The 21,177-nt window shown below is 37.8% G+C and overlaps 1 protein-coding gene across 1 annotated transcript in view; it reads left to right on the top strand.

Annotated features, from left to right (window-relative positions):
• Positions 1–21,177, top strand: part of RSRC1 (arginine and serine rich coiled-coil 1) — a 393,771-nt gene that overhangs the window by 73,691 nt on the left and 298,903 nt on the right. The window contains exon 4 of the mRNA XM_003416130.4: positions 18,481–18,654. Within this exon, the coding sequence (XP_003416178.2) occupies positions 18,481–18,654 (174 nt within the window). The remainder of the gene's footprint in view (positions 1–18,480; positions 18,655–21,177) is intronic.

The following is a 21,177-nucleotide window of genomic DNA, read 5'->3' on the forward strand; positions in this document are numbered from 1 at the left end:
GAACAAGGAAATAATCTTTTAAAAGAAAATTTTAGTTTCAAAAAACTTTTCAGGTTTTCTTGGGAGAAGTGATCTTCATCTTTTTCGGTTTAGTTTTGAATTTGGAGTAATTGTTGTGATTATAAAACACAAAGTTTTTGGAGTTTGACTTTGCAATCATATTTGTTGTAAAAACCCTTTTTTCTTTATGGAGGTATTCCATGAATACTAAAAATTTTCATGTGTATATTTAGGTTTTGCACATTAGAAAGCACGTTAAGTTCATATTTTCTTTATTTCCAAAAAATGAGATCAAAACTAATGTTTAATGATTTAAATTTATTTGCGTACCTTACTGTTCAAAGACATTTTGAAGTTCGTAGTCTTTGATGCCAAAATGGAAAGGTATGTTATTTGGGGAGGTGAAGAAACAGTAAACGTTGAACGTCACTTAGCTTGGTTGATGAGCACCCCACCTCTGCCCAGCACAGATGGTGCAGGAATTTGCTTCATCATTCTAATTCAGTTTTGGAAGTTGTCATTTTTGTCTTACAAAAAATACTCTTATTGCTCTATTAATTAAGGACTCCTTAAGACAGTTAGCCTTTGAAAAAGCAACCTTTATTTTTTGTGCATTTAAAAATAATAATGATGATGAGTGTAGCCTAAAAATGATGAATATAACCTAAAGAAATGAAACTGAGTAAACATCATTTTGATTTTTTAAAAATTATGTCTTCTACTCTTTTATTTAAAGTGATTTTAGTGCAAATAAGAACTACCAAGTATGATCTTATACTTATTACGGATATCCATGAAAAACTTCATCCAAAAGCTATTAGATTTAAAATACAATACTGGTAGCTACCAGCTGCTAAAAAATTTCATTTGCTGATTTTATTATTTTACTCCTTTGTAATTTAAATGCCTTTATTTTAAAGTTTAACTTAAGGATATTGTAAAGAATATAGCATTTTAAGATTAGATGGTATCCAGAACATAACAGTCCATTGACTTAGTCCATTGTAATTGGAAGAATTATTAAATGACACTGACCTCATTTCCTCTAGAACAATGAAAATTAATAGTTTCACATTTTATTAGGCTGGTATTCCAGACGTAGTGTACATTTAATTAAGTGTCGTTTCCTTTTAGTTATGGTATGTGTATCTGTTTTTTGTCGCAAATTCTTTCTAGTTTTACAGTTTTCCACATGTTTTCTTTCACCATTTATGATTTTTTTCAAAGCAGAGCAATAAGGATTTAAATCACTTTAGCATGCAGCACAACAGTTCCCATTCAAACAATAAACGCCATTTTAAAAAGCCTTTAGATCTTCTATCACTTCATAAATATAAATGTATAAAAGCGTTGTGCAGTTGTAGTGCCCACCTGCTAATTAAACGCAGATTTTCCCAAACTTGTTTAAAATCTGTCTATTTGTTTCAACTCTTTCTCTCTTCAGAATACATATGGCCCTTGTGAAACTAATTATGCTTACAGAGCAGCTGTTAAATTTAGTGCAGCTAATTTTATCCAATATTTTACATTTTAATTGATTACCTGTGAAGAAATTAGCAAATTAACACTTATTGTACAGTAACTGAATGGACTTTTACGGTTGCTTTCAGATTTAACAAGTGAAATCAGGCACTGATGGAATAAAGACGTTTCTAGGATTTTTAGATGGGGAAGTGATTGCTGGACCAAGCTGGTGTGAAAATTCGGGAAGACCGATGAGTGATGCCAGGCATCTGTGTGTTCTGTATCTTAAACATGAAAAGCAGCTTGGAAAGTAATAGCTTTTTCTCAGAATTTTGGTAACATATGGGCTTATCTGGATCTAAGAAGTCTTTGAAGATCTTTGAACTTCACTAAATGACTTAACCTTTGGCATGGTGGGTGGGTTATATCCTTTTCATGGGGGGGTGGGCGCTGGCATTCTGCATTTCTCTTTTGCTCTTTTTCCTCTTCTCAGTTCTACTTTGTAATATCTTCTCTCAAAAATAGGGAGACGGGAATGAGGTTTGGGAATTGGGAAGGCCGGCATGATGAGACTGCCGAGGTGTGTAGATGAATGGCTCTACCTGTGGTAAGATGGGGTTAAATCTAACAATATTTCAGAAATGAGTGTGTGTAGGTATTTATTTTCTCTTCAGTTGTAGGTTTTATTTGAAAATAATACTGTAATCAGATCTTACTGACAGTGTGCTGTAGTTGAGAGGATGTAGAGGCCTGGATTCAGATATCAGCTCTATCACTCATTGGCTCTATGACCTCTGAACTTTTCAGAGGTCAGTTTTCTTAAATCAAAAGAAAAAAAACCATTCAAAACACAAAAAGACACCCTCCCCCCTACTCCTCCCAAGAGAGATGATAATAACAACTATTTGTTTAAATACTTGGGAGAATTGAATGAGAGAAAGACCATGAATACAGCTAGCATGCTTCTCAGCACGTAGAAGACCTCCAGTGATAATAATAATAGGGGCCACTGTTGCACTCTATAACATTGCTAAATAAGAGATATACTAAATCGACATTGAAACTCTGATGGCACAGTGGTTGAGCTACGGCTGCTAAGCAAAAGATCAGCAGTTCAGATCCACCAGCCACTCCTTGGAAACCCTATGGGGCAGTTCCACTCTGTCTTATAAGGTTGCTGTGAGTTGGAATTGACTCAACGGCAATGGGTAATGTATATTTTAGACCGTTAACTCTTATGGTAAACGATAGATTGATTTTGCACTGTGATCCTCATATCCCAGCTTTGAATTCTGATAGCTCAGTTGTAAGACAGGATGTGATTTATAGGTCCAGGTAAATGTATCCGGACTTTTAATAAGAAAGATTATGTCAGTTGGGCACTAGGAGTAGGGAGTGACAGCATCAGGGATACACAGGCAGTTGCCGTTGACACACACTTGACCTTGGCAGCTACAGAAAGCTTCAGTCTCTGCCCCGGTGAGGGCAGTTGCCCTTGGCTCTGCAGTTTAGAACATTCGGTAATGTTACTTCTCTAAAGAGATGACAGCTCTAAGGCAGATAAGGGATCAAAGCTGAATAGTATTAACTCAGTTAATTTGTCTTAGTTAAAACCTAGAATGTGTGTGTTTTTCCCAAAGAAATAGAATCATCAGTGGTGGTGAGTGTACTTGAAACAGTCTTTTGGTACAAGGCTTGAGTGTACTTGAAACAGTCTTTTGGTACAAGGCTTTGGGAGCTTTCTGTTAACAGGGTTATATGGATTGGACTGAAAAAGTAACCATCATAATTTTTTTGCTGGGTTTCAAATGACAGTCTTAGAAGTGAGGTTTCAAACATTTTTTAAAAGCACCTGAATGGGAGTTTTAAGCATCCATAAAACAAAGCAGTATATGAACCCTCAGTTACCCATGTTCCCAACTGCATCACACAGCAATCCTTAACCAGTCTCAAAGTTTGCTCGCTTTGTTGGGATGGCTCTACCAAAAACCTGTTGCCACCGAGACAATTCTGACTTAAAACGACTCTATAGGACAGCGTAGAACTGCCTCATAGGGTTTCTGAGGTGTGGCTGGTGAATTCAAACTGCCGACCTTTTGGTTGACCAGCTGATGGCTTAACCACTGTGCCACCAGGGCTCTGGGGTGGGCCGAGAGCAACCTTTACTCTCTGGCTAATTTAGTTTCTTACCACCCATCTGTCAGTTTGTTATACTCTGGTGGACTGCGTGTTGCTGTGATGCTAGAAGCTATGCCATCAGTATTTCAGATACCAGCAGGGTCACCAGCGGTTGACAGGTTTCAGCAGAGCTTACAGACAAGGAAGAAAGGCCTGGCAATCTGCTTCCAAAAACTAGCCAGTGAAAATCTACGAATCACAAGAGACTATTGTCCAACACAGTGCTGGAAGATGAACCACCTAGGTAAGAAGGCACTCGGAATACGCAGTGGCCACCACGGTGGACTCGAGCATAGCAAGTATTGTGAAGAGGGCAGAGAACTGGGCACCGTGAGTTAGAGCTGACTTGATGGCGACTAACAGCAACAATTTAGTTCCAGTATTAATACTTAACTCTTGTGAGGACTCAGTGCAGTGCCTTATGAACAAGGTTGTTTCCACCCTGGCTGCTGGGAATACTTTCTTCTCCAGTATGATATTCAGGAATTCTGCTGCTTCCCAGTATATTTTTACCTGGTCCCATAGAACTTCACCTTGTATATTGACAGATCAGAACATGTCAAAGATTGAGGGGGCCTCACTGCAGATTGTCCAGCTTTCTCCTCTCTGGTGTGATGCCTTCAAGTTCTAGGCACGTCGGCCTCCCTGAGGTCTCTCTGTCTCCTCACTCAGCAAGACCACCAGGCTGTGTTTGGGTTCCCTCTCCCTCCCCGGTGGCCTGGAGACTTCCTCAGTGCAATAAGCTGGGGAAGGCCTTTGTCTCCCTTCAGCTGGCATCACAGGCCTGTGCTGCTTCGTGTCCAGTGTCTGAAGCTGACGTTTCACACGTTTGGTCTGCTTCTCTAGTCGTTTTCTATTTCTGTGGCCTTAGTCGCTTTTGGCTGTGTGACTCCAGGAGTGCTTATTCTATTTGTGATTTCTCTTATTTTTCATTTTCATTCCACCAAGGATTTATCAGCTTTATTAAATCTTAAAGAGTCAAGTTTTGCCATTCCTGATCTCCTGTTTCGTTAGTATTTGTTTTTTTTTACTCTTTCATCTTCTTTGAGTTTCATTTTCTCTTTTTCTACTCATTGAGATGGTTATGTAGATCATTTACTTTAAGCTTTTATTCTTTTCTAATATATGCATTTAATGTTATTAATTTTCCCCTAATCTGTGCTTTAGCTATATTTTAGATGTGGCGTATTTTCTTTCAGTTTAAATATATAAAAAATATCCATGTGATTCCTTCTTTCTTATGCATTGTGTAGAAAGTATATTACTTAATTTCCAAACATTTGGGGAATTTTCTGGTTGCCTTTTGTTTTCTTGCTTTTTTCTTCCGTGGTTGGAGGATATAACCTGAATGCTTTCCACCTTTGCAGTGTGTTGAGTTTAGCTTTATGGCCCATCATATGATTTATCTTAGGAAATATTGCAGGTACACTTGACAAGAATGAGGATTCTTCAGAGTTGGGATATAGTTATTTAGGTGAATTTTACCATTCGTTCAAATCTTCTCTAGCTCTACTTGTTTTCTTTTTATATATGCTTATTTCATTTTACTTGGATCAATGATTAACGCCCATGGAAGCAGCAGTCAAGAAATCAAATGACATATTGCATTGGGCACATCTGCTGTAAAAGACCTCTTTAAAAGCGTTAGAAAAGCAAAGATGTCACTTTAAGGACTAAAGTGTGCCTGACCCAAGACGTGGTATTTTCGATCACCTCATACTCATGCTAAAACTGGACAGTAAATAAGGAAGACTGAAGAAGAATTGATGCCTTTAAATTGTTTTGGCGAAGAATATTGAATATACCATGGACTGCCAGAAGAACAAACAAATCTGTCTTGGAAGAAGTACAGCCAGAATGCATCTTAGAAGTGAAGATGGTGAGAGGATTTACTCTGGACATGTTATCAGGAGGAATCAGTCCCTGGAAAGGGATATCATGCTTGGTAAAGTAGAGGGTCAGTGAAAAAGAGAAAGACCCTCGATGAGATGGATTGACACAGTGGCTGCAGCAGCGGGCTGAAGCGTAGCTACCACATCTTTGCACAAGTAACTTGAACCTTCTACGTTTGCCAACCGTGCCCCCCAACCCTGTGAAATATTTTTCTATTTTTATAGCGTGTAAAAAATAAATTGGCGTAATGGCGCTTCCAAAAATACCTTATAGAGGGAGGGCGTGGTTGGCAGACAAATGTAGAAGGCGCGATATTTGTGTGAAACACAGTACTATAGTGAAGATGACACCGGACCGGGCGACATTTCGTTCTGTTGTACATGGGGTGGCTGTGAGTCGGAACCAACTTGACTGCACCTAAGAACAACAATCAGACAGATCCTGGTCGTGGATTTGTCTATTTTCCTGTAAGTTCTGTCAGTTTTTGCTTTATACATCTTATGGCTCCTTTATTAAATATAAATTCAGGATTGTTGTATATTCTATTTGGATTGACCTTGTCCTTAAAACCAAAAACACCAAACCCAGTGCTGTTGAGTCGATTCTGACTCGTAGCGACCCTATAGGACAGAGTAGAACTGCCCCACGGAGTTTCCAAGGAGTGACTGGCAGATTTGAATTGCTGACCTCTTGGTTAGCAGCTGTAGCACTTAACCACTACGCCACCAGGGTTTCTGACCTTGTCCTTATCATCACGGAATTTCTCTATTTCTAGCAATATTCCTTACTTTGAAGTCTAATTTGTCTGATACTGGCATAGCTTCATGATTCTTTTTGTAAGTGCTTGCGTGATGTCTTTTTTCATCATCTTACTTTCAACCTTTTTTTGTTTTTATATTTAAGATGTTCATTTTGAAAGCTGCATATAGGTTTTTTTCCCCCCTATTTTGACAGTCTTTTTCTTTAAATGGTAGTATTTAGTCCATTTATGTCTTTTGATTACTGATATATTTGGATTTAAATCTACCATCTTACTCTTTGTTTTCTATCTGTCATTCACTTTTTTTCTTTTTTTGACTTTCTTGCCTTTGGATTAATTTTATTACTTCATTTTCTTCTCTATTAGCTTGCCCGTTATACCTTAATTTAATTTTTCTTTAACTACGTAACCTAGGAATTACAGCATGTCCTTATTTGAGTCTTACATAAATTAGTACTTTCATCCCTGTCTTAGTTATCTAAACTGGTTGCCGTTGAATTGATTCTGACTCATAGTGACCCTATAGTTATTTAGTTCTGCTATAATAGAAATACCACAAGTGGATTGTTTTATCAAACAGAAGTTTATTCTCTCACAGTTTAGTAGGCTAGAAGTCGAAAATGAGGGCGTCAGATCCAGGGGAAGGCTTTCTCTCTCTGTCGGCACTAGAGGAAGGTCCTTGTCATCAGTCTTCTCTTGGCCTAGGACCCCCTCTGCGCAGGAACCCCAGGTCCAAAGGACACGCTCTGCTCCTGGTGCTGCTTTCTTGGTGGTATGAGGCCCCCTTGTCTCTCTGCTCACTTCTGTCTTTTATGTCTCAAAAGAGATTGGCCCAAGTTGTAGATTAATCTGTAGATATAGTCTACATAACTGTCTCTAATCCTGCCTCATTAACATCATAGAGGTAGGATTTACAGCACACAGGAAAATCACATCAGATGACAAAATGGTGGACAGTCACACAATACTGGGAATCATGACCTAGCCAAGTTGACAGATATTTTTGGGGGACACAATTCAATCCATGACAATCTCTTAAAAAATAGCTTTGATACTTAAAGGATATCTTGGCTGGATGTAACATTGGGAACACAACTTTTTCCCCTAGAACTCCTCAGGGAAGCATAAGGCCATTCTTGGGCAACTGAGAAGACTAATGTCAACTTGACTTCTTTGTTAGTGACTTGGTCAGAGTATTTTTTTCCCCCTTTATCTCTGAAGTACAGTGACTTTTATCAGAATATGTCTCAGTATTGACTATGGTCAGTCCCTTTTCCCAGAAGTTTTAGTTGGATTATGATTCTAATATTGGCTCAATTCTCTTGATTTTCCTTCTTTCGGAGCCTCAATTAGGTTGGTTGTTCATTGTCTGCCTCTTTTTTCTATTATTGTCTCTGATCTTCTCTGCTATTTTTGTTTTCTTTCTCTTGGTTCTGTTCATTGCTTGCTTCTATGTCTCTTATTATATGTTCATTCACGTTCTCTTTGGGCATCTTGTAATTAGCATTCATTTATGAGGTGATTTTTTTTCCTTTTTCTTTAACTTCTTTGCTAAAATGAGACAGAAATCATTTTATATCTTCCTGTTGTTCATTTCTGTTTGAATTTCTGTTTTGTTGCTTTGTATTTAATTCATGTCATGGTGTTTGTTACAGTTTTCTGTGCTGCTGCTTTTTTTTTTATTTGATGGATATTTGCATTGCCTGAAAAATTTTGATTCTCAGTTTTCTGTTTCTTAGAGTTGCTTTGTGGGAATGTTGAATCCTTTTTTTCTATTCGTGATAAAATGTGCAGGATTTTCTTGAATCAGCAATAACAGACAATCCATGGATGGACTCAAGGTTTTGGGTGGTGCCTTTTTTTTAGTCGTCTAGTGCTGCTACAACAGAAATACCGTAAGTGGATGGCTTTAACAAACAGAAATTTATTCTCTCACAGCTTAGGAGGCTAGAAGTCCAAATTTAGGGTGCTAACTCCCAGGGGAGGTGTTCTCTCTCTGTTGGCTCTGGGGAAAGGCCCTTGTCATCAGTCTTGTCCTGGCCTAGGAGCTTCTCAGCACAGGGACCAAAGGACGCGCTCTGCTTCTGGCTCTTCTTTCACGGTGGTTTGAGGTCCTTCTTCTCTGCTCGCTTCTGTCTTTTATATCTCAAAAGAGATTGACTCAGGATACAACCTAATCCTCTAGATTGAGTGCCGCCTCAACATATCTGCCTCTAATCTTACCTCATTAACATCACAGAGGTTAGGGTTTACAACACATAGGATTATCAGGTCACAAAATGGTGGAAAACCGCAAAGTACTGGGAGTCTTGATGTAGCCAAGTTGACACACCTTTTGGGGGAATACAATTCAATCCATAACAGTGGCTTTTAAGGTTTCTTGGATACCTCGTCTGTTAGTACAGTGAGGTGTCTGCTAGTGGTGCAAACAGTTAAGCACTTGACTACTAACTGAAAGTGTCACCATTTGAACCCAGCGCGAGGCACCTCAGAAGAAAGGCCTGGAGATCTCCCAAACGATCACAGCCTTGAAAACTCTCTGGAGTTCAGTTCTGCTCTGCCACGTTGGGTGGCCATGAGTGGGAGTGAACTCAGTGCAACTGGTTTTGTGAAATTTCTTTAAAAAGCGGGAAATTTTAGGGAACAGCTAGGTCTGTTTTCAGATCCTTTGATGTGATCTTGTTTTTTGTAGAGTCTTGAATTTCAGCTCTTTGTTTTCTAGTGTTTTTTCACCACTGAACCACCAAGGGACACCTCCCCTTTCCAAAGTGTATCTTTTTCCCAGCGTGTAGGTCATTAAACAAAAAAAAAATCCTGTTTTTATGGTTTTATTTGGATTGTGGTAGTGGATGAAATTAGATGCCTGTGTTTTAAAATGCCATCCTGACCTGGAATTCGCGTTTGTTTATTTAGTGTGTAATTATTTTATTCAGTTGTAATTTGTTTTATTTTATGGTAAATGTAGTCTTTATTTATAGTACTCCACTTAAGAGACATGTTGAAGTATTATATTTTTTTGAAAGACAAAAAACTAAGGTATTTGTTTTGATTACATATGTTTGGAACTTATTAGCCAATTAAGAAACTTGACAGATTGTTTTTTGAGGGCAGTAACTCACTTTAGGTAGTGCCGTTATGGTGAGTCTTCCTATTCTGTAGATATTGAAAGCATCTATCTGATCTAATAGGACATCCTGCTGTCCATTTATTGCTTATATATGGCGTGTTCTAGGGTGCCGCATTTTTTATCAAATGCTTCTTTGCTTATAAAATATCTCCATCTTGGCTTTGATACTCTAGAGACTTACAGCATGCTTTATCCGAAAAGTATTTATTGGAGGAATGAGGGACAAATGACATCTTAACTTTTAGTATAGTTTCTTCCACTTTTTTTTCCCCATCTGATCAGGGTAGGAAATCTCTTTGCTCCGACCTGTTACTTCCTGATGGGATCCTTTAAAATTGTAAGTAAAGTTGCTTAATAAAGCCGATGGTTTTGTTCATGTGTCCAGGATGTGAGTTTTACTCAAAATTACGTAAAATAATTTTATGATAACTAACAAGCCAGCAACTTAATTCATTTTTTATATTTGTGTTTAATGTTTTGGCCCCTTTCAACAAATTCTAATATTGTTATTATGTCTATGTTTTTGGGCTGTCTGTCTTTTTCCCATGCATTCTCTCCAGAGTCATTTTTTTGCCTTTTGCAGTCCATAAACAAGACTAAGAAGTCCACAGTTATGATAGTTAAAACGATGAACATTAAGGCATCGAGGAAAAAGCCCCACTAGCTTGTGTGATGTACAGTGATATTTTAAGACTTACTGTCTTTAAATTAGACATAAAAAAAAAAAAATTTTAAGGGCTACTTAAATAATGGATCTTCTAGTACTACCTCAGTTCATTGAGCCATACCAGCAGCATTTATAGGAGACTATTCCAGAATAGTGTAGAATTCTTATAAGAAGACACTAGGTGAGTAATGAGCAAGTTGCTTCTAGAGAACGGCAGGCATTTGCGTTTTCTACAGTGGAGTCTTTGTGTTAGGGAAAACCATGAGATGGGGTTGCGGATAATTGAATTTGGTTAATAAATCAGATAAGTGGGAAGGAGATAGAGGTGGGGAGAGAAGGAAGTGTGGTATGGGAGAGGGGGGGTAAAGTTGATAGAAGGCCCCAATGCTAATTGAGGTCTCTAGGTTTGCTCTGATGCTGCTAGGTAGAGTGATCTTACTTTCTGATTTCTCTGGGACAGTCCCAGTTTAGGTGTACTGTGCTAGTGTTATAATCTCCTCCCCCGACTGACTCTCAAAATTGTCCTCTTTTATTTTCAAAAGGTTCAGATGACAACGACACGGGCTTCATACTAATAGTAAACCTCTAGAGATTATGTATTTGACTGCTAATGGCTAGATGTGGAGAAGACAAGGATTTTAAACCTGTGCGTTATTATTATTATTGACTTACCTATATGAAGGAACTATATTATCTTTAATTTAATTTTGTTGTTGAACATATATACAGCAAAGTGTACACCAGTTCAACAGCCTCTACATGTTCCATTTAGTGACACTGATTACATTCCTTGAGCTGTGCCACCATTCTCACTCTTCTTTTCTGAGTTGTTCCTTCCCATTAACATAAATTCACAGCCCCCCAAGGTTCCTGTCTAATTTCTCGAGTTGCTATTGTCGATTTGATCCCATATAGATAGTTCTTAAAACAGCATAATGCTCAAGGCAGACATTTTTTACTAGTTAAGCTAAACTATTTTTTTTTTTTTTTATTTGGTTTTAAGAAGACGCCATGGGAAATTTTTGGTTTAGGGTTTAAAGATTATCTCAGGGCAGTAGTTTCAGGGGTTCATCCAACCTTCATAGCTCTAGGAAGTCTGGATTCCATGAGAATTTGATATTCTCTTCTTCATTTTCCCCCTTTTGATCAGGATTCTTCTATAGAGTCTTTGATCAAAATGTTCACTAATGGCAGCTGGGCACCATCCCATGCTTCTGGCCTCATGGCCAAGGAGGCTGTTGTTCATGGAGGCAGTTAGCCATATATTCCACGTCCTCTTCCTATTCCTGAGTCTCCAGGTGAATAGAGACCAATTGTTTTACCTTGGATGGCCACTTGAAAGCTTTTAAGACCCCGGGTACTACACATCAAAGTAGGGGGTAAAACAGAGAAAATAAACAAGTTTTTAGGCCAGTGAGCTGCGATGTCACTTAAAATGATGACCGGAAACTCCAAACCAGGAAACCAAATCGCATGAGGATTTTCGTTGTACATAAGCAGCTTCAGCAGCTACTCTTTTCTTTGTGTTTTCTTTTATGTCCTTGTTATAAATATATCTATTGCAGCCGTTGTCAGTTCACCTTTTTACAGGTGTACAACTTACTGACAGCAGTTACAGTAATCAGCTGTGCAACCCTACCTTAATCAATGTGATGTCCCCGATGCCGTTAACCCCCCTTTTCCCTCATCCTCCCAGCCCTGGTAGCCACTAATAAACTTTGTTCTCTATACATTTGTCTTTTCTTGTCTTTTTGTATAAGTAAGGTCATACAATACTTGTCCTTTTGTGATTGATTTATCTCACTCGGCACAATGTCTTCCAGCTGCATCCATAGTACAGCAGATACCGAGACTTCATTTCTCCTGTTGGCTGAGAAGTATTCCATTGTGTGTGTGCACCACATTGAGTTTATCCATTCATCTGTCGATGGACGTTTAGGTTATTTCCACCGTTTGGCTATTGTGAATAGTGCTGCCGTGAGCATTGGTGTACAAGTCTCTGTCTGAGGCTCTGCTTCCAAGTCTTGTGGGTCTGTCCGTAGCAGTGGGATTGCTGCATCGTATTGTAGTTTTTTTTGTTTTAGTTTTTTGAGGAACTGCCACACTGTTTTCTACATTGGCTGCACCATTTTACATTCCCAACAGCAGTGGGCAAGGGTTCCGGTTTCCCCACATCCTCACTGATATTTGTTATTTCCTTTTTTTTTTTTTTCCTCTTTATCTCAGCCATCCTTACCTGTTGCCGTTGAGTCGATTTTGACTGATAGCAACCTTATAGGACCGCGTAGAACTGCCACATAGGGTTTCTAAGGAGCAGTTGGTGGCTTTGAACTGCCAACCATTTGGTTAGCAGCCATGCTCTTTAACCACTGTGCCACCAGGATTCCTCAGCCATCCTAGTGGGAGTGAAATGGTATCTCATTGTGGTTTTGATTTACTTCATTCTGATGGCTGATGATGACGGGCATCTTTTCCTGTGTTTAGTGGCCATTTGAATGCCTTCTTTGGTAAAATGTGTATTCAGGTTCTTTGCCCACTTTATGATTGGGTTATTTGTCTTTTTGTTGTTAAGTTGCCTAAGTTTTATATATATTTTGATTATTAGATTCTTGTTGAATATGTGGTTTCCGAAAATATTCTCCCAGTTGGTAGCTTTTCACTTTTTTGGTAAAGTCTTTTGATGAACAACAGTTTTTAATTTGTATATGGTGCCATTTACTTATTTTGTTTTAAAACAACTATAATTCTTGTTGCAGGCCTGGTGGCACAGTAGTTGGGAGCTTGGCTGCCAACCAGAAGGTCGGCAGTTCAGATCCACCAGCTGCTCCTTGGAAACCCTATGGGGCAGTTTTACTCTGTCCTGTAGGGTTGCTATGAGTCGGAAGACAGCCGTGGTTTTTTTTTTTTTGTTGTTATTGTGTGTTGCCATCGAGTCCATTGCAACTTATGGCGGCCTCATGTGTGCAGAGTAGGACTGCTCTGTAGGGTTTTCAAGGCTGTGACCTTTAGGAAGCAGATCACTAGGCCTTTTTCCCTAGGTGCCTGTGGGTGGGTTTGAACTGTCAACCTTTTGGCTAGTATTCAGGTGCTTAACTGTTTGCACTGTCTAGGGACTCTATATAGAAGAACTGCATTTTTTATATCCTTTTTATTTTAAGAAAGTTGAGTGATCCTTATGTCAGCCTTAAAATTTTAAAGGTCTGTCAAGGTCAGAATGGTGCACTTTACTGGATTAGTTATGGTATAAGGGAAACATATTTCCCGTGCTTCTGATACATTTTTTATTCATTCTTTCAGATTAGCCTGTCCCTCAATTACTGTTCCTCAGTGCCTGCCGCCTCCTGCCAGATTGCTTGTCTGCTCTCTCACAGCCCAGCCAGTTACTGTTTATTTAATCCCCACAGTAACCTCAGGGGTAGTTACTGTCTTCATTTTGCAGATAAGGAAGCAATGCCTAGAGAGGAAAAAACTTGCTGAAGGACACCATTATTTGAGGAATTTTTCATTTTTAAACTTGATGGTTATATAATAGTAGATACATTTAGTTCTAAAATACAGTAAAAATATGATTTCACCAAAACCCGTGTTATCTGTATTCCATAATTTGTTTAACATTTGCAGAGTTGCAGACAAAAAAGAGGCAAGCCACTAAGAAGCGAGCTTTTATTAGAAATTTGTTCTAAAAAGAAGCTCTTAGTTTTGTTAGAGTTTAAACCAACATTTAACTTGCCTATCTTTTGATACTCTACATTTTCTCTAGTTAGATGAAAGCTAGTTGCTATTTTGGTCCCAAGCAATGTAGAACCAAATTAAGGTAATATACTGTGAGTTTATATAGGCATAAGGTGAGTCGGTCTACCTGTCTGTCTGTCTGCCTGGCTGTCTGTCGTCTGTCCAGTAGCTGAGGCTATCACAAAAAAAGACCCCTCTCCATTTTTGTTATTACTCATTTCTTTTACTCAGAGAACTTGAAATTCTGACTGATTATGTTAAGAGATTTTAGGAATAATTGTTAACATTTCCGTATTACCAGATATGATGGAAGATTGAATCAGAAATGAAGAGAATGACAGCTGTGGGGCAGTACATTGCAATGATAAATGAAAGCTTTGTTTTCATGTGGAAGCATACTCATGTGTCAAAATTAAGAGAAGGAGTCGTCACAGAAACTTATTATAGGCAAAATGATGGGAGTTTAGTTTTGTGAGTTAGGGCAGTGAAGTAACTACACTTTTGACATTTCTAGTGGTAATTACAGCAACCACATTTTAAAAAAGGAAGAAATGTGAGGTATAACTTTTCTAGCAGTAATTAGAGTGACTTCTCAAAATCACATTTGACATCGTGGCCTCATAACAACACTCTTCAGTCACTGGTGAGCAGGTAGAGATGGACGGGGGCAGGCATTGTGTCTCTAAAACCATGTAATTCTCCTCATGATAACGCTCTTCAGTCAATGGTGAGTAGGTAGGGATGGGAGGGGGCAGGCATTATTCAGTGCCTCTAAAACCATGTAATTCTCCTCATGATAACTCTCTTCAGTCAATGGTGAGTAGGTAGGGATGGAAGGGGGCAGGCATTATTCAGTGTCTCTAAAACCATGTAATTCTCCTCATGATAACGCTCTCAGTCAATGGTGAGTAGCTAGGGATGGAAGGGGGCAGGCTTTATTCAATGTCTCTAAAACCGTGTAATTCTCCTCATAATAACACTCTTCAGTCAATGGTGAGCAGGCAGGGATGGACGAGGGCAGGCATTATTCATTGTCTCTAAAACCGTGTCATTCTCCTCATAATAACACTCTTCAGTCAATGGTGAGCAGGTAGGGATGGATGGGGGCAGGCATTATTCAATGTCTCTAAAACCATGTAATTCTCCTCACGATAACGCTCTTCAGTCAATGGTGAGCAGGTAGGCATGGAAGGGGGCAGGCATTATTCAATGTCTGTAAAACCATGTAATTCTCCTCATAATAACGCTCTTTAGTCAATGGTGAGCAGGTAGGCATGGATGGGGGCAGGCATTATTCAAGGTCTCTAAAACCATATAATTCTCAAGACCTCAGGACTAGCTCATGCAATCTTTCCATCATTCACATTCCTTACTCTTTAATAATTGGTTTTGCCCTTTTTTTTTTTGCTTAATCAGTCTTGTTAGGGGTTTATCACTTTTGTTGCTTTTCTCAAAGACCCGGATTATAGCTTTGTTATTTTTATTGTTTTATATTTCATTGAGTTTTGCTCTTTTCTTTAATGCTTCCTCTACCTACTTTGCTGTTTTTCTGACTGCTTAAGGAGGAACTCTTCCTTGGTCATTACTTGCAGACCTTTCTTCTTCTTTTCTAATATAAGCCTTTAAAGTATCAATTTCTCTTTACACAATGGTTTAGTTGCATCCAAGAAATTCTCGTATATTGTATTTTCATTATCGTTCAGTTTGAAACATTATCTAATTTCCCTTATGATTTCTTATTTCATCCATGAATTATTTAGAAGTATATTATTTAATTCCCATGTATTTGGAGTTTTTCTGGATATCTTACTGTTATTGAATTCTAATTGAATTTTGTGGTCTGATAAATGTATTCTGTATGATTTCTTCATATGAATTGACCCTTTTATCTGCATAAAGCATCCCTTTTTATTTCACCGTTGCTCTTTGTTTCTGAAATCTGGTTTATCTGAGATTAATATATTCACCCCAGCCTTTCCTGTACCCACTGTTTGCAAGATATATCTATTTTTGACCATTTACTTTCAACCTGTGTCTTTATAGTTTATCTCCTTCAGACAGTATATGGTTGTGAGTTGTTCTTTAAACCATTTGAACAAGCTCTGACTTTTAATTAACATATTAAGTCCATGAATGTTTAATGTCCTTATCTATAGGATTGGATTAAAGTCTCCTGTTTTATTAAGTTTGTCCACTCTGTTTTTTGTTTCTTCATACATCCTTTCCAGTGTCATTTTGGATTAATGAATGTTTTTAAGAATTTTCTTTTAATTCACCTCTTGGCTTTTTAAGATATACTTCACATTTCTTCTTTTTTGAAAAAATGGTTGCTGTAAGGATTATAATACATACCCTTAACATTTCAGTGTACTTAGCCATTACTGTTTCCGCACATAAAATGTACAAAGTTTACATACTTTGTGCTGTAGAGGCTGTATGTATCGTATCTACATTCTTTGTAAACCCTAAAGCGATGTAACTTTTACTTTAAAACTTATATATGTATTTAAATAAAGAGAAATAAAAATCTTTAAATATTATCTATGTATATTACCACTTTCAGTGGTCTTCATTCCTTCCTAAACATTCAAGTTTCCATGTGTTATCATTTTTCTCTTCAGCCTAAAGAACTTTCTTTAGTATTTATTGCAATGCTGGCCTGCCGTTGATGAATATTTTTTACTTTTCCTTTATCTAGGAATGTTTTTCTTTTACATTCATTTTTTGAGGGATATTTTTGTTAGGTATAAAAATCTGGGTTGAGTTTTTTCTTGTTTTTTTCTTTGTATCATATTAAGAACTTTGTTCTACCTTTGTTTTTTAATAATTTGTTGAAAATACACACAGCAGAACATACACTAATTTCTATATATAATTCAGTGACATTGATGACATTCTTTAGGTTGTGCAGCCATCCTCACCCTCCTTTTCTGAGTTGTTTCTGCCATTCACATATACTCACCCGCCCCAAGCTTCCTTGTTCTGTCTTTTGATCTCTAATGTTTCCAATGAGAAGCCCCAGTATATATGTGTCATTTTCTTTGAAAACTTTCAAGGTTTCTCTTTATCTTTAGTTTTCTTCAGTTAGACTGTGATATCCCTAGTCATGATCTTCTTCGTATTTATCTTACTTGGGGTTCACGGAACTTCTAGAATCTGTGAATTCATCTCTTGCTAAATTTGGGAAATATTGGCTACTACTTAAAAAAAAATTGTTTTCTGCTTCCTGGTCTGTCTTCTTTCCTTCTGGTTTTAGACAGACATGTTAGAGATTTTCGTATTTTCTTCTGATGGGATCATTTCTCTCGATCTCTTTTCAAGTACACATTCTTTCCTGTCATCACTAATCTACTATTAACCTCATTCAGGAAATTTTAAATTTCAGTGACCGTGTTTTTCATTTAAACAGTTTCTATTTTTTTACTTTCTGCTTTTCTGCTGAGATTTCCTATCTTTCTATTCATTACAAGCATAGTTATAATTACTGCCTTAAAATCCTTGTCTGCTGTTTCTAGCATCTGGCTTCATCTCAGTGTTGATCTCCATTCACTCTTGTCACATTTTCCCTCTTTCTTTGTATATCTAGTAACGATGCATTTTATCCTGGACATGCTGAATGTCATTTTGTGGATACCCTAAAGAGTGCTGATTTTTTTGTTTACTTGTTTCTTTTAGCAGGAAATTAAGTTTTTCTTTGAATTGCAAAAATTCTGTCTCTATAGTGGCAGCTGAAATTTCATTTGATTTCTTTTATCCTTAGCTGGTTGGAGTCTGTCCTTCATATACATGATTTTGGGCTCAGCCAGAAATCTGCGTAGAGTTTGTACATAGAATTTAAAACATTTTTTTCTGACCTTTGTCCAAGATTGTCCTTAGATTTTCCTGTTGTTAGGGTTGTTCTATGTCTGTCTTCTGGTGTTTTAGGCCAGAAAGCCTGCAGGTTTTCTGTTGGAGTTTAGCTGTCCTGCATGGCCTAGACCTGGGTCTGCACTCGGGATAGAAACTGATAAAGTGGGCAAATTTCTTATTGCTGTTTTCTTTCATCCAAGTGTTGACACCCTTGCAGAATCTGCCTGCTTTTTGTTACTCTCCAGTACCTTCAGGTAGCTGTTTTTTTTATCATTGTTATCTGTAGGGTTGTGGGTCTGGTAGGCAATACTGTAAGCCAGCAGACCTGAAATGTTCACTTTTGGCATGTGGCATGTCCTGTGTAATACCATCTTCATTTTATACAAAAGACTCTGGGTTGGGGTAGATGAATAGTTTTATTGGAAAAATTGGAAGTAGGGCTTGAATAGATATGGAAGCAGAGATTGTAGTGATCAGTAAAACCCTATCCCAGGGGATTGATTAAGTTAAGTACAGTTAGGTTTTATCTGAGGAGATTTGAGTAAATAAGACTTGATTTGAACCTTTAAGATGTTCCCTTTTTAACTGAACCTTAATTTCCTGCAAAGTTGGCAGTATATATTTCCCTCATATATCATTTTAATTGAGGGCACTTATTCATAAGGAATCATACTCAGATGGTTGCTTCACACAGTTTAATTTATGACTAAAACTGAGGAATCCTTTCTATCAGAGATAATTTTTAGATACATTCCATTTCATTATGCAATATACACACTAAGATTATTTAATAAATTCTACTTATTGTAGGTCCAGGTCAAGACCTCGCCCACGTTCCCATAGTCGAAGCAGTGAAAGGTCCAGTCACAGAAGAACCCGCAGTCGATCTCGGGATAGAGAACGGCGTAAAGCCAGAGAGAAGGAGAAGAGAGAGAAGGAGAAGGAGAAGGGAAAGGACAAGGAAGTGCATGGCGTCAAACGTGGGTAAGTTCAAGCAAGTGTTAAGCAGTGATGACTCTGTGACTCCATGGCAGTATTCAAACTAAATTTTTATTCTCTGAGATTTTTCTTATTTTCAGTCTTGAAGCTAAAAATTGCTAGAAGAGTAGAAGATGAAGAAGGAGAGAATACAGTAAAGAAAGGAGAAAAGATAAAGCCAAAATAGTTATCTCAGGTTTTCACTGTGGTACCTTCCTGTTTCTGTTTTCATTTAACGCTAATAGAACAGATTTTAGAAATGCAACACAAAGAGCAGTATTAAAGCTTGGAATGTAAGTAAAAAAGGAAAATATACGTAATTCTTTGGCAGAGTATTGCATTCAGTTTCCTTTTTCATGAGTGTGAATTTAAAATCTGAAGAATGTTTAATGATTAAAGATATCTATCAGCTTGTTGTGAAGCTGGAAATCCTGGTGGTGTAGTGATTAAAAGCTCCGGCTGCTAACCAAAAGGACAGCAGTTTGAATCCACCAGGCACACGTTGGAGACTGTATAGGGCAGTTCTACTCTGTCCTGTAGTTGGAATTGACTTGATGGCAATGTTTTTTTTTTTTTGTAAAGCTGTTAGGGGAAAAAGATAAAGTGGAAACACAGAGAGGGAATCATATTATTGGTTGTTGTTGTTGTGTGCCATCAAGTCGATTCGGACCCATAGCAACCCTATAGAACGGAATAGAAGTGCCCTATAAGGTTTCCTAGGCTGTAATCTTTACAGGGACGGATCTTTAGCTCTTTTCTTATGAGGAGCCGCTGTTAGGTTTGAACCACAGACCTTTTGGTTAGCAGCTGAGTACTAACCGTTGTACCACCACGGCTCCTTGTGCTGTTGGTTAGGCCTCTTTTAATATAAAATGGGAACTTGGTCATTGTTAGAGCACATGTGTATATGTGACCCAGAATTCATTTTTAATAAAATTGGTATTACTGAAACAGTGGTTATAATCCTGTCTATTTCAAGATTAAAACCCACTCATAACTCTTTATCAAATTAGAAGATGTTAAAATGAAACAAAATCTTGTTTACCAGCTTAAATTTCCAGCTTCTTACTTGCTTTACTTGAAATTTGCCTTAGTATCTTTTATTCTATGAAGCAGAACATCTTGAAATTTATTCCTTTGGCGGTCTTTCAACACCCTGTGTGAAGACGTTTAATATTCTGTATAAAAGGGTTTATCTTTAATGTGCCAGTTTTCAGCGTTACATCCAAGAGCTCACGGAGTTTTGGGTTCCCTGAGACCCTGCTTTTATGAGGAATTATTTATATTAAAGGACTTGGAGCTCTTCCCTCATCCCTTTTTTTTCACTGTTGTCTGTATGTTTATTTTTTACTTCCAGATTTACAATGGTGTTATATAAACCTGCCTACCTTGTTGGATTTTAAGTATTCTTTGAAATGTTAAATTTGTACAAAAGCGCGGAGGAGAGTAACATTATAATGTGACTTTCTGCTGTTCACCCCACCATCATTAATGCACATTGAGTAATTGTGTTCCTGAGAAATTATGGGTTCTGTCCTTTTCTATTTTAAATGATTGTTAAATGATATAGGAGAGAGACAGGGGATGGATATCTGGCTATCAAACAGGGAGGTTGAGTTCCTGAGTTGGTGGGGTAGAGTGAGGGCTCGGGAATGTACGGGGAACATCTTTTGGAAGGGGAGAAAGTCAGGAGAATGATAGATTTGAACCAAGGACTCAGAGTAGAGTTCTGAGATTGGAAACTATGGATTAAGAGGAAGAGTAAATTACATCAATCAAGAAGCCGCTCTGCTTTTCTCTTTTGTTTTACCGTTTTTAGATACCACCTTGCTTTAAGAAGTATGCCTAGTGATATTTACTGGTCATTAAGTTTTTATTTCTCACCTCAACAAATTTTATATTTTTACAAAAATACTTTAACAATTGTATAAAATTGATACCATGTAAAACATGGGGGATATTGACTTGATGACAGCTAACAATAACCCCAACAACAAAGATAAGAAAAACAAGAGAGTGATTAAAAGAGGCAAGTCATATGGTTTCAGGAAAGGTTCTTACGTGGTAACATGAATCTTGAAAGTCTAGGCCAGATTTACGGGTTAGACTCATCACACAGAGTTGATTGTGTTCTAGTGGACAGATCCCTGAATGCCAAGTTCATAAGATAAATCATGTTGTATTTGCCCTTGTTTCTTAAATCCCAACAAAGGCAACAAACAAGGTAAAAACAATAGCTCTCAGTTGAAGGGACCTGGATTCCGGGGCCAGATAGTTGTGGGTAGCCTGATTCTGTCATCCCCATTGCCTCCGTGATTTTAGTGGACTGTACAGAACAGTAGTACGGGGTGCAGCACTGCACCCTCTCCCCTGTTAGTGATGGGAAAGTGAAAATTCTTGCATTTTGTTCCTCGTATATGATCTGAGGTCAAGATTACTTACTTATTTTTGTTTTTGCCAACGTATACATTTACCATGGTAGTATTTATTTATATATGTGCAGATACACCATGCTGTGTTTCAGAAACA

The sequence above is a fragment of the Loxodonta africana genome, chromosome 23 (genome assembly GCF_030014295.1).
Source record: "Loxodonta africana isolate mLoxAfr1 chromosome 23, mLoxAfr1.hap2, whole genome shotgun sequence".
Lineage (NCBI taxonomy): Eukaryota > Metazoa > Chordata > Mammalia > Proboscidea > Elephantidae > Loxodonta > Loxodonta africana.